General features: G+C 48.4%; 1 protein-coding gene across 5 annotated transcripts in view; it reads right to left on the reverse strand.

Annotated features, from left to right (window-relative positions):
• The window catches only part of LOC100724914 (glutamate receptor ionotropic, delta-1), a 580,436-nt gene that overhangs the window by 188,863 nt on the left and 376,869 nt on the right, over positions 1-14,704 (reverse strand). For 3 of the 5 annotated variants that reach the window (XM_063233729.1, XM_063233727.1, XM_063233726.1), the window contains 2 exons: positions 13,425-13,586; positions 11,921-12,040 (listed from right to left, as the gene is read on the reverse strand). In XM_063233729.1, the coding sequence (XP_063089799.1) occupies positions 11,921-12,040; positions 13,425-13,586 (282 nt within the window). Of the gene's footprint in view, positions 1-9,863; positions 9,960-11,920; positions 12,041-13,424; positions 13,587-14,704 lie in introns of all 5 variants that reach the window. The other 2 variants (XM_063233725.1, XM_063233728.1) reach the window with 1 other exon arrangement.

The raw sequence follows: 14,704 nt of genomic DNA on the forward strand, positions 1-14,704 counted from the left end.
ACAGCTTTATGAACTTTATGTTGATCAGTGTGACAAGTTAGAAGAAAATGGGTAAGTTTCTTAAAGGCACAAATCATTTGTTCAGTTCCTGGAAACCCACAAACACTGAAATTCACCAGTGATGCAAGTGATACTCTGAATAATTCAATAACCATGAAAGGAGTTGGATTCTATCAGACAACCTCCTGAAGGCAGAAAACCCTGGGCCTTTACTGTTTCACTGGAGAATTTCATCATACACAGTAGCTGCCACAAGACGGGGACAAAGGAATTTTTTCCAGCGCATTTTACAACGTTCTTCCTACCCTGAAGGCAAAATAAGATAAAACAGCACGGAAAGGAAGACTACAGCCTGTGGGGCTGGGGATTTAGCTCAGCGGCATAAGCGCCTGCCCTGCAAGCAGGCAGCCGTGAGTTCGATCCCCGGTACCGATAAAAAGGAAAAAGACCAAAAAAAAAAAGACTACGGCCTGACAGTTTATGAACTTAGATTGGGAAAGTCCTCAATCAGGCACTGGCAAGTACTATCCACAGTGAATTAACAGCTGGCAGCACGGTCAGCTCGACAGAAGACAGAACCCAGAAATAAACCATGCGAATGTGCCCAGGTGTTGAGGCCTCAAACAAAACGTGATGAAATAAGAGGACATCCACAGGCAAAAGCAAAACAACACGAAAACCCCAACCTCAACTTCATGATTCAAAAAATAATCTGAAGTGGATTTAGGAGTTAAAATTTTGCAGAAAAAATAGCAAAAAGCCCTTTGGAAGGTAAGGACGGTCAAAGAATTCTTAAGACTTAAAGCCACAAAATCATGAGCCATAAAACTGCAAATTTTAACTTTGCAAAACATCCTTAACAAAGAATGAAAAATAACCGTAAAGCACAATAAAATTTTGCAAAATGCACGCCCACAGAGTAGCATCTAGAATATACAGAAAGTCCTCAAAGCCCAGAAGTGCAAAACAAGCAATCCAATTGGAAAAATAGGCAAAGACCTGCACATTGACCTGGACAGGCTTTCCAGTTGACAGATAAGCACATGAAAGTGTTCAGTATCAGCGGCCGGTAGGCAAGTGAAAATTAAAATCACAGTAAGATGTTTCTCTCTGCACAACTATCGGAAAAATACTGCTCACACCAAAGCCGCTCAGCATGTGAAAAAAGTACTGTTATGCATTGTATCACTGGAGTGTAAGTGGGGCAACTCTTCAAGAAAATGATTGGGCAGTGGCTTCTTTGTATCACTCTACAGAAATTTCCACAGGACCCAGCGACAGCACGTTTGACTGTTTATACCAAAAAACCAGCACACTAGCAAATGTAAACACAGTCACCCACAGCTGCACAGAATGCAGACACCCTTTAAAGGTTCCAGGTGTGAAGAGCTGAACAGTGGTACACCTTTTCTCTGAAATACACTCAGCAATAAAAGAGACTACTGTTGCATTCGTGCAACAGCTTGGATGAGTCTCTACGAGATTATATTAAGTAAAAATAAACCAATCCCGAAGTTATGACCTTGTGTGAGTCAATTTGTGTGACATTTTGAAAATGACAAGATTTTAGAAATTCTGGAAATAGAAGATAAATGGCAGCCAGTGATTAGGGATGCAGAGGGCAAGGGAACAAAGAGAAAGAAAATACAGTTAAAAAAGAGCAACGTGAGAGATGTCTTCGTAACAGAACTCTTGGGTCCTGACTGTGGCGGTGGGTACAGCATCAAACACACAATAAAACTGAAGGAAACAAATGCACACATGCACACAGAGGTGCAAATGAACCTGGGGAAACGTGGGTCTGAGTCAGGCCCAGGGGGTATACTAGAAATAACATCCTTGCTGTGTTACTGCATAACAGTATCATAAGATTCTGCCCCTGGAGGGAACTGAGAAACGAGAATGTGAATTTATGTTAATCTCAAAATAAAGTTTAATTTAAAAGTAATATCCCCCCAAAGCAAAGGAAGTAGAGGATATTAACCTTAGAAAATATTAGCATATATTATAAAACAAAATAATGTGGTAATAAAAAGAGAAATGAGCAGTACCAAAAAAAGAAAAACAAAACAGTAAACATATCACATTATCAGGAAAAAATAAGCATAAAAATTACATCGTAATTTTAATGGGCACAAACGTAGTCTCTGAATAAATGTAATACCCATAGTTAATAAACTACCAGCAAACTGGGAATTTGAGGAAATTTGCTTATAAAAAATTAATAACCAAAACTATGTAATAAACATAATAAAAGGTGAATTATTGAAAGTTATTCTTTGAAATTAAGAGCAAGAACAGGACGTCCACTATTATCACATCTATTCAACATGATTCAATAACTCTATCAAGGTTAAAAGAATAAAAGTTGTAAGAAAAAATTAAAATCTGATCATTGATCTATCACATGAGTATGTAATTAACACAGTATAAAAGAATCTACAATGATTAGAATTCATTGACAAATTCGGTTAGTATACTAGAAACAAGTTAAGTATACAAAATCATTTCAATTTCTGTGTGCATACAATAAGCAAGTAAAGATCAGTTTGAACACATACCATATAATATACTGACAACGAGCAATACCTAGGAATAAGTCAGGGTTATTAAAATCTCTACAATGAAAAGGTACAATTTTAGAAGATGTGCAGACAAGGGTTGATTAAAAATACAGCGTGCTTCAAATTTTCAAACGTTATCACGGTAGAAGGCACATTGCTTTTAATCTCCCTCAAAAGACTCACTTCAAACACCCTCATGTCATCACACTTGCCACTTTCTGAAGCAGTTCTGAAGGTCCTCTTTGAAAAGTATGACAAAAAAATCCAGAGAAGGGCCAGGGATTTAGTTCAGTGGCATAAGCACCTGTCCAGCAAATGCAAGGTCCAGAGTTCAAGCTCCAGTACCAATAATAATAATAATACTGTGAATGCTGCTGCCAAATGCCAGCCAATGGAAGGGCAGCTCACAATTGTCACACGTGTCCCCACCTGGATTAGTCACTGGATTTGGCACTGGGCAACTTTCAGCTTTTCCCTAAATATTTTGAATCAATTCAGGACATCAAGGCAACCGCAGGAGCGTAACTAAAGACACTCATTGAAGAACAGCCTGAGAAAGTGGGAGAATGATGGGAGAAAAGTGTTTGGAGAAAAATGGAGCATCCCAGGGGCTGGGGATTTAGCTCAGTGGCATAAGCACCTGCCTTGCAAGCAGGCAGTCGATTAAAAAAAAAAAATGGTGCATTCCGAGGGGATTTATGGAAGTGTGGTTTTAGTGTAATTGTTTTAAAGTGCAGACATTCACTGAATTTTTCAATCGCGCCTCATAAATTAGATTGCTGAGTGCGTGAGAGGCTGATGCTTCCTAAACTGATCTACAGTCAACGCAACCTCAGTCAAAATCCCAACATTACTGGAAAATGAAAATCTAACTTTAAAATGTATAGATACCAAGAGCCAAGAACAGACACATCAGTCTTGAAATCTAAGTGCAAATAATTTCCATGTTTCTCTCTGCTCTCTGATAGACTCCAGTACTTCCCAGCACGTCTCTGATGTGATTTTACCTCTTCCCTGGCAACTGTCAGAAACAAGCTATCTTTACAATGGCAGCTGTCTCCTGATTTGCTGGCCTCAGCCTATCAGAATAATAACAAAAGCTTCACTTTAAAAGACAATAAGAACAAATTATTTAAAACTACATAGGAGGGTAATAATGTATCTCACCTACTGCTGAGCAAAAGAAGTCCTTACCAAAGAGTTACAAAAGAGTGTCTGATGTAGATATCAAGTGAAGAACAGGAAACCTTGTAGATAAAAATGGTTCCACCAGTGGATGTAGGGACCAGAGGGGGACACTAGTGAGGCCTCTGGGGTGCTGGGAATGTTCTACTTCTGCGTGAGCACTCACAGCAAGACGGGGATTCACGTCTGAAAATTCACTGTGATCCGCCTAAGATTCTGGTATATTTTTGTGTGGTGTTACCTTTCAGCTTACAGGAAAAAACCCACTCACATTAAGTCACAATTTAGTATAATATGTACAGCATCCTAACGGCAGAGAGAATACAAATAAACTATCCAACACTTCATATAAGAACATCAAGAAAGAGTAATAAAAATTACTAGGCAATAGGTAAGCATGAAAACAAATCAATTAATCAGAATAACAAAAGTGACATAAAATATTAGGCCTACATCTTTTAAAATTTCTATTAATAATTTTGTCAGCTCTTCTCAAAAAAAAATGTGACACAACACCAATACATAAGAAGAAGAATGAAAAGGGAGATACGTCAACAGATATTTTAAAAATTGTTTGCAAACGCTGTAAGTCTTAAGTAATGGATTTGGTAAGATTTTCAGTGAAGAGGATCACTAAAACACTGCACGAAGTGTTAGAATCTAGGAAACCAATTTTTCCAGGACATCAAAGCAGCATCTCCAAATTTAGCAACTAGACCAGAGTAGTTCAGAGTCAAATTCTTACCAACGCTGAAGATTTCTGCCCACTGAATGTCTTAGTTACTTTCCTGATTGCTTAGACAAAATACCCAACACCCAAAGTTAAAAGGTTTATCTTAGCTCAGAGTTTGTAGAGGCTGCAGTCTATACTCAGCGGGCACCAAAGCAGGACAGCACAGTAGAAGAGAGACAGTCCACAGAAGGGCAGGTCGGAGGCAGCCAGCAGCAGCACCGAGGCTCCCTTTCCCTTTTACTGCATGCCAGCTATGAGATTACTGCTGGTTGCCACCCATGCTCGGAGGGGGCCTCCCATTATCCGTCTCCAGAAGTACACTAACCCAGTCTAATCGCCACCCTTCCTTAATCCCAGCATCGCATACCCTACATCCTCCCACCTGTGAAAAGTCCTTCCCATGAGTGCATGAAGCTTGAGGGGACAGCTAGATACAAGCCACAACATCAAAGTATAAAACAATAAGTGACCTCTTGTGTGATCACTCACGAAGGGGACACATCCTGAGAAATCCAGGACACAAACTATGCCCCTGTGACCTGCGCATCTCAGTGCAGAACCCCTACTGCAACCTCAGAGAAAGCAAAATGGTTATGAACCGGGATGGAGGCCAGCGCTAGCTCCTGGAAAGCATGTCTTACTCACAAAAAGAAGATGAACAGCAAAGCACAACTGGGTCCCCAGCCGCGATCTTCCTGGGTGTGCCCATTACAACTGGCACCACCACCCTAAAACCCTCAGGAAGATTAAGGCTGTCGCTGAGCCTTTGGTCTCAGCGCTATGCTTTGGAAGTGGCCAAGCCCAACCTGCGCTGGTTCCATTCCAGGCCCCCTTTAATGTGAGACATGTCTTTCCATCATTTAGTCCAGGAGGGGCATTCTGGCACATGCAGACCAGCGCATTGCAGTGAGAGTCCTAAGTGAAGTCAAGTTATGCTGGGAGAAAAAAAGAAGATAAAAAGATTAAGGATTTTCTTTTTAAAAAAATCAGTGAGGAGATGTGCAAATTTTCACGTCGCTTAGAGTAAGACATGAGATTCAGGGCAATGGTAAAGGAAGTTTGACTGTATGTGTGGTGGTGGGAACCGTTTAGTGAAAATGCAGAAGCCAGACCATTGCACCCATCCATCCAAAACCCATCCCAGGCAGATGGCAGATTTTGCTGAAAGAAAATCAAACCATAAAAGTAACTCGAAGAAAGCATGAGTAAATAGTATCTACTAAAAAAAAAAAAAAAAACAGGATAGTATCTATTCTGCAAACTGCATATGACTTTCTGAAAAGTACAAACATGAAAAAGTTCTGCAAATAAAAAAAGTCTAAGTATTTAACCACATGCAATTTCAAATGTGTCAATGTGAAGACTTCCATTTCAGAAGCAAACAATTTATTGAGACAAAATATTTGACACAAGAAACTATCAGTTCTCCCCTGAAAGAGTTTCAGGAGCCGACAAGCAAAATTCTACCCTCAGTTCAAATGTGCAGAGAACAAGAGTTCTGGTTTATAAAATACAAGAAGCAAATGATCGATGATTATATTTTTAAATGAAAAATCCTTTAAGATGCAAATTTATCAACATTATTTTGTATATTGTTACTAAGTTAAGCAAACATGTTTATATACATATATAAACCATTATTTTACTATAGGATGCCACACGGACTTCCATACATTATGCATAGATGTAAAAATTATTAAGTCTTTCTATAATCAATTTGAAAATACGTACCAAATATATCATAACAATTACTATCATTGTGTAGTAAATTTACTTCTTTAAAAATATATCATAAAGAAACAAATATATATATGTAATTAAAGTTGCGTATTTTTGGATGTTTATGATGGCACCATTCTATAATAATGGGGGGAAATCATGAATATACTCTGTATAGGACGATTAAATAAATGATAGCTCCCTGTGGTAATGTCTTTATCCATTAAAAAATTATAGTTGTAAAGAATAGTCAAAGAAATGAGAACATACTCCCAATATGTGTTAAGTGGGAAAGCCACGATACAAAATGTGTGTATAATAAATAGCAATTTGATAAATACACATCACACCATTTCTATATGTGTATGGGGAGGGGGGCTAAAAGAAATGTACCAGGAATGCAAACAGTATTTATTTCTTGGCTCAGAGATTATAGCTGGCTTTTGTCTTCTTCATTTCATTTATCTGTATTTCCTGAACATTCCGCCCTAAATGAGCGTGTATTGATGAAATGTTACTTAAAATGAAATACTAATAGCATCTTTTCCTCTGCCTTTCCTCAGATGAGACGACAGTGTTTGTTTTGGGTCTCAGCTCTGTCAAAAGCAGTTTTGCACTAGGGGTTCCGAGCAGTTGACATTTTACCAAGGAAATATGCTGCAAGAATGTTAATCCGCGAAGAGACTGGAGTTTATTTCTCTTGGGCGACTCTGTGCACAGCCGGGAGCCTCTGTGACAGGCGCTTACAGGAGCCACCGAGCAGAGTCTGGCTGGATGTCCTCAGGCCACCTTGGCCTGCAGTCTCCTCCTCTCTGTGGGAGCCCCTGGCACCAAGGGACTTGGCTGTGTCACAGAGCTGTGTCTCCTAGGTGCCTCCTGAACCCCGAGAATGAGGGAGAGTTTGCAGCATGGGCAGCAGACACAGAGGAGAACGTGAAGGGTGCACCCATGTACCCCCAAGCCGGGAGGATGGGGGCTAAGGGCATGGCGATCTGATCACGGTGTGATGAGCAATTACTAGTCTGAGCCCGAGAACCTCCTGCGGCCCCGCATGGAGGGGGCATTTGATTCCTAAGAAAGCTGGCTTCATGGAGAATCAAACTGACAGAAAAGACCAAAAACGAGGTATCTTAAACTAGAAAAGGACAAGGAGGCTCTCCCACCCCCTGGGCGTGTTTGCTGGGATGAGGAGACTGCAGCAAGGCCCAGGAGGTAGCAGGCTCCGGCCACAGGAGAAGGTGTGGATGCCTTAACGCTGGCTCTGGGGAGAGGGGGGCACGGAGGGAAGGATGGTCCTGGCAGAAACTCAGGGCTTCCAGGTCAGAAGGGTGTCGTGCCATGCACACACACACACATGTGCACGCCCGCATGCACACATACACACACACACACATGCACACAGACGCATACACCCACACCTGCCTTCCAGCCCCAGCAAGGCCGCATGCTGCTGGCCCTCCATAATCAGGTCTCTCCAGTCTCCGTGACTCAGTTTCCCAAATAAAACTGTCCAGAAACCCACTGAGATATGCTGCAGACGAGAGTTAATGCAAAGGGAGCTCGGGTTTCCCCGACCCAAGTCCCCGGGGCGACCACAGCCACATATGTGAGCTCGTACAACCTCTTAACACACTCGGGGCTTCACCGGACCTCCCAGGCTGGAGAGAAGCTTCAATACCACCAAGTACTTCCCCATCCTATCGGGGTCCTAATTCAGTTCGCCCTGCACAAAGGAGCAGAAAATAGCCAAGGGCCCTCTGCCCCCCCAGGGACTCGTGAACCCCAGAGGCACATCCAGGGGCCTGCTGCACGTGCCTGCCCTTTCCCCAGCCCTTCCCTGAGCCTGTGGATACCACAGCTGGGAAATGGCGTTCCAGGAGCTCACAGCAGCTGGCGACTTTCCCAGGGTTTCACTGCACCCGGGAGGAAACAAGTCCCCACAGCAGCGCTACAGTGACAGAGAAGGGTGGCTCAGCAATCAGGCCACAGAGAAAGCGTCCTGAGGAAAACTGGGGCCCAGACAGAGCAACCATGCCTTCCTCCTCCCATGGGTCACTCCAACACCAAAACAGCACCCACAATGAAATGTCTCTTGAAATGGGGCTCCCATGTCCCACTCACCCTGCGTCTTTATGAGGAGCGGGCATCTGCTGCCAGGTGCTCAGGAAGAGCCCGGCACTCCGCAGGCTCACGGGGCTCAGTGAGCCCAGCTGACCTGCTCAGGCTGCCAAGCGGCCCTCCTGTGTCCAACCTGTGCTTTGGCACATGGGGTGGTGAGGATGCAGGCTGGTGCACTGCAAGGTTCAGAAAAGAGGGTGGCCGCGAAACCCCAAAAGAAGCAGCACGAAGGGCCAGAGTCAAGGAGCCGACACCCGCAGAACGGGGAGCCCACTGGGGCTATTGTTGTCATACTCCAAATAGCTTCCCACATACCTCCCCACAGGAAAGGTGACTTCCAACAGATCTGCCCCAGTCCGTGCCATCAGTTAGGAGCACTTGCATGGACAACATCCTGGGATCCTCCTCTGACCATTCCTATCTGAGCAAAGAGGAACACAGCCAAGGAGAAATTTGTGGAGCTGAATTTGTTTCCAAGGTCTGCAGCTGAAAAGACAGGACTCCACTGAAGGTCATCTGATGTGCAGAGCCCTTCCAAGGGACGTGGGCCAGCCCCCCCTGGGGGGTGGGGGAGTGACTTCCCAGAAAACATCGCCCCAAGTGGCAAACGCAGGCACCAGCAGCTCAAGTCCAACACAGAGAGGCGCATCTTTAGCCCGGAGTTACACAGCAAGCCGGTGACACAGACCTTTGATTTCACCACCCATCATTCCCTCAATCAGAACGAACCTCCTGGATGAGATCATTTCATTAGTGCTGTCCAGTGCCCTGCAGCGGAGTGGACATTAGTGCTGTCCACGTCCTCCTGCCCTCCTAGGCAGGCCCGAGTGATCCGCAGTCCCTTGGTGCCACTTAATGGAAAACGCATCTGGGTGACTCACCCTCTGTGTCATTCCCCAGGGTACTTAGTTTAAGAAAAATCTCCATTTGCTCTAATGTAAACGATGCCTCTGGGTTTCAATCTTCCACAAATGGCTGGCTTTGCATGCAGTTTTGTTTGCTGTGGTTGTTTTATGTTACAGGGACCCCTGGACCCTGTCCAAAACAAGGACATCCAGTAATCTCTCCGGCTGGTCCCTGGCAACTCCGTATGTATGGGGCATGAGCGGCGGAGGGGAGACCTTATCTTGCCCCCCTCCTGGGTGGTCAGGATCCCAGCCCTTCCCTCAAATCTGCTGCCAACCCCCATTTCCTCCGTTTATTTCAACATGTGCCTTCCCAGCACCTTCCTCTGGCAGCCCCAGGTCAGGCCTGCCTTCAGAAGCTGCCCTTGCCTGGGATGAGGGCCTAATCCTGGCCCTCTGCTTCATCCTCAAACCACCACCCCCACACCCCAAAGTACACTGGGCCCCGATAACAAACATTTGCCAGGGTAAATCCCATTCCCTGCCTTCTAGATAACTTCTCCCTACCAGAGATAAGCTGCAAGGCAGACAGATAACAACTGGGATATGCAGTTATTAAGGGCCGATTTTAAAATGACAAAAGGATACATTTTAAAATAAAGCCCACTTGAAAATCAGCTTCCCTTCCAACTCAATTACATTCTGGCCTCCTGCTCTGAAGCTCCTCAGACTGATTCCAGATTGGCTTCGGGGTTTTGAGGAGCGTTGCCTTGGCAACACAGAAGACCCAGGCACCTGAAACGCAAGTAGAGGACACAGAGCCTCCCTCCTGCTCTGGGACACCTGGAGTGGCCAGCAGGGCGTCTGGCCTGGGGTGGGAGTGTCCACTGCTGAAGGGAATCAGGGCCCCCGCTGCCCACATCCTGCTGAGTGTGGGGACCCTCGTGTTAGAACAGAACCGAAAGGTGGCGGCAGCCAGGGCCTCAGAGGAACCTCAGGGTCAAAGGCGGGGACACCGTGCTGTGGCTGCTAAGAAGGGTCATTCCAGCTGGTGTCACACTCTGCCAGCTCCGTCCCACCACAGTGACTGCATGCATCTCCTTAGCAGGTGGGGGTCCCCACACAGGCCCGTTCTCCGTGTGGTCATGACCCAGTCCGCCACTGACCCGTGTCAGGCATCCCTGACAGCCATACCTTGGGTCACACTGTGGCCCCCCAAGGTGTTCCAGGGTAGTCAACAACCCCTCGATGGCACCACAAGTCAACCTCAAGGAACCAAGATGTCAGGAGACCTGGGGATGGGCCACTGCATCACAGCTGACAGATCTTCTAGAAGTTGTGTGACCCATCTGCAACTCTTAACTTCCATTACGAACCCATCATCCGGGGACCCCGGGCCATCCTAGCCTCTTGCGGGTGCCAGTCCTGCTTCCCTACCCGTGTCATCCAGGATCTCTCTCTGCTCGTCACTCTGCTCCTACAATCGTGTGCCGTTCTACTCTGGCTGTCCAGCGACAAAATCAACAAAGTCTCCTACCACCCCTCAGATTCACAGTAACCCTAAACCCACCGTCCATTCTCCGCTGCCCTGGCCAGTACTGCAAGCATGGCTACAAGGATCTTTATCCAACCTTTATGAGGACTTCCCTTCACCTCCGGAGCACTCCCACTAATGGACACATCCTCCTCTTGAGTGTCTGCACACGTGTGTGTCCGAGCATGCACGTTACTGCACAGGCCTGTGCTCGAGTACATGCAATCGGCAAGGCTTGTATTCTTCGTCAAGAAGCCCGGAGCCCTGTGGCCATGCCGCACCACACACATCCCCTTCTCTGGCCTGACAAGCACCTGAGCCCTCTCTGGGAATGCGGCCAAGCCAGCAGGGGTGGCCAGGTGTCTGGATCACCTGCACGGCCATCATTGGCTCTGCATTGCTCAGTGACTATGGCTGAGGTCTCCTGCTTGGACAATTATTGCAAGCTGTTCCTTGCCATATTGACATCTTGATTCCAAACCCTATCAGACTCTTGACCCCAGAGGTCCCCACTTAACGTCGGGGGTCTCCATGCTGGACAAAAGGCCAGATGGCTGACACGTGGTTTTATGGTACTTTGACTTCCCTGCTCTCCTTCACCCTGAGAAACCACCCTCCACCCCGCTAAGGGGGGAAGAAGAGCCAACAGGTCAGTGGACAGATGCCCCAGCCCATCCACGTTCCACGTGCGCCAAGACCGAGCCAAACCAAGCCTTACCCAGGTCGCTCTGCTCATCTGCCCGCATTTCCCTCTCCGCTGGGCTTCGCCACGCCCCCACCCTCTCCTTGTGGCTCATTTTTCTCTTCATGCCCTTGTCTCACTTCCGGATCTGGAGGACACGCTCTGCCCCCAGCCTCAGCTACAGGTCACGCTTGTCCCCACAGAGGGGCTGACTTCACCTCTCTGGGAATCACACGCCCCTTCCGGTCTCTGAGTGGTGCCCCAGCCGTCCAAGGAGCTCTGCACACCAGAAGGTTCCCAGGGCCTCTCCTGGACCCAGTGGCACACATTTCCTGTCTGGAGACCTCTCTGTGCCCCTTGTCCAGCATGTCCCCTAAACACCAGCCTGAAGGGCAGCAGCGACAGCAGCAGAGAGAGAGAGAGTGCAGGAGATGGGCTGTCTACCCTGGTAAACCCTCACTAGGAGCCCGGAGTCCCGCAGCTGGGCTGTCTGCAGCGGCACCGCTCACCAGGCAGCACCCTGAGGCCTCTGAGACTCACCTTGCGCATGTCTTTACCAAAGGTCTCGCTGTAGGTCGTGCCGAGGATTTCGAACTGGACGTAGGGATTCGAGCTGTCCTCCCGAAACTCCATCACCCCCGTGAGGCCGGTGATATGGCCCTGCAGGAGAGGAGGAGAGGTTTTGGAGGGTGGGGGAAATGTGGCTGCGGCAGGGGACGCAGTCACCAAGAAGGTAAAGGTCACCAAGAAGGGAGCAATGTGGGTCATGAGGAGGCCATGGATAGCCTGCAACAAGGACTCCGTGGCTGGCAGCTGGTCTCAGAGTGAGATCAGGTGTCCCCAGGCCACCAGCTGAGCGGGGAGCCCGAGACATGCACTTGACCTCCCGCAGCCAGCGTGGTCACGGCCCTGCTCTGTGCCAGGCGCCATGTGAACGATGGGATTGAAGACTGACAGCCCGACCCTCCCTCCGCACACCTCATCTCACCTCAAAGCCTGCTCCAGGGGCTTCTCTAAGCCCACCCACGACAGAGGTCACCAGTCTTCAGGAGCCATGGCTAACACACGGCTGTAGCTTGCAGAGCGACAGATATAATAAGCCCTGCTGGCCACCACAGGCAAACTAGTGCCGATCTCCCAGCTTCAACCTAAAGGGAATCGGATCCACAGCCCAGGGCCCCAGGATCAAAGGAGCCAGGTACACAGGGCAGAGTAACCTGAATGATTAGCTGCCAGCCAGATACCCCTCCCCAGGGATTCAGGGAGTTCCATGGAGCAGCGGGAAGCAGGGGCCGAAGGGGCTGTGGTGAGTCCCTGCCACCCTGCTCTCTTCCAACCTGGGGTGAAGATGGCCCCCAATGATAGGTCCCAGGGAGAGCCCCAGAGACTAAGCTGGCCCACCAGGGGCCCCACTCTGCTCTGATCTGCAGCAATTTAATCCAACATCAGAACAGGCACCCTGCTATTGAAACCAGGCACAGTTTATTGTGACACTGGAGATTTCCCTAAACGCTCTTTTAAAGCCTCTAAAATCCTATTCACTCTAACATGTCTTGCATGAATTACACACTTTACTCGCAATCCAGCCTCCTAAGCATGGCACACTTCGGACACACAGTGTGTGCACACACATGTGCAGAGGTCCTAGCCAATCAGCATGTAGCCGTGCCCATGGAGACCCATCTCCCTGCACGGAGGGATATCTGGCACACAGTGTAGGCAGCTATCGCCACATTTTGCTTGCTGGTGACCTTGGGCAAGATATTTAAACTCTCTGAAGTGTGGTCTCCTTATATTAAAGTGGAGATCATGATAATGACATGCCCTTGAACCACAGCTCCCCCAGCTTTCAAATGCAGGCACAGGAAGTGACAGGGAAAAGTGCACAGAGTGGACAGTGGATACCCCTACAAAGATCCCACTTCAAGCCAGCGGATGAATGGGCGGAGAGTCAAGGGACTAGGAGAATCTGCGCGCAGCTGTGATTCGCCCAGGGGGTGTGTTTCTTACACACACACACACACACACACACACACACACACACCTTTTTGATCGTGTCCAGCATGGACCTCCCTCCGTTCCATGGCTTGGTGGACTTCCGTATGCAGTTAAGACTCGCCATACTGTGCCACTTCCGGTCCTCCAGCTTCCTGTGGAAGGCGTTGGCCAGCATCAGAACACTGTCGTACAGGTAGAGGTTGGAGATCTGCAAAGACCAAGGCAAGTCTCCGTGGTGGGTTTGCATAGACAGAGGGCAGGGTGACACAGGATGCAGCACGGAGGTGGGGAGCCCCAGATTCTACCGTGAGCCTCTGCTGACAGCCCTGCAGGTGCGGGAGCTCCGTCGGGGTGGCTGCGGGAGGGAGGTCCATGTGTCAGCAAGGAGAACCAGTGTGACCAGCAGCAGGAGACTGACTGGCTGAGGCAGCAAAGGGCGGCGGGAAGGAGGGCAGCAGCTCAGGGATAAAGGGAGGGAAGGACATGTGCGAAGGCATGAAGGAGCAGGCCCAGGGGAGGTGGGCTCTCCCGGGATTTCTATAAGGGACTGGACAGGGAAGATTCTAGGCTTGAGGGCTGTCCAGACTCTGCAACTGCTCCATCTTGCTGTCATCACCTGAGGGCAGCCACAGGACATACAGCAAGGAACGGGTGCCACCTTACACTGATGGAACGAGACTCACCAACACGGAAATGTGTTGGATTTGTGCCATTTCCGGAGTTGGCCGATTGCTGAATTAGAGGACAAAGCAGTTTAGTGGACAGTATGGATGGCAGTCAGGATGGGGTGGGGCAGCAGAAGCAGGAATAGAGCCACGCAGAGCCTCACGGGACACGCTAAACAGCAACAGCACAAAGGACCTCAAGAAGGGTGCAGCAGGGGTCTGATGACTGGACCTGGGTGTCAGGAAGACCACTCTAGTCACCGCTGCCATTGGGAGAGTGGTGGCCCGTGTGACCCCGTGGCAGTGAAGAAGTAGCAGAGACTCTAGCCCCTGCTGCACAGGAGGCACTGCCACCCACGGAATGCACTTGGGATCTGCAAATCAGGTAGCTGTCTGCAGAGACGCAGAGGTGACAGCTCCAACCCGGAGCCCTGAGAGTAAAGCCCTGTGTAAGAGAGGTGACAGCAGGAAGGGCAGCCGCGTGGCCGGGTGGGGACAAACCAGCCTGCGGGACGCAGCAGGTGGGACTCCGATGACCAGAAAGGCCAGCAGAGCCCTCAGGGGGCCGAGGGCAACCCTCTTCTCAGATGTCCCCTTGCGGACCCCTGGCCTCGAAGGGCGCGCTGAAGCGCAGGGGTAGAGGAGGAGCAGGGAGGAAAGG

The sequence above is a fragment of the Cavia porcellus genome, unplaced genomic scaffold (assembly GCF_034190915.1).
Source record: "Cavia porcellus strain 051 isolate PalLab524CR breed Dunkin Hartley unplaced genomic scaffold, mCavPor4.1 scaffold_23, whole genome shotgun sequence".
Lineage (NCBI taxonomy): Eukaryota > Metazoa > Chordata > Mammalia > Rodentia > Caviidae > Cavia > Cavia porcellus.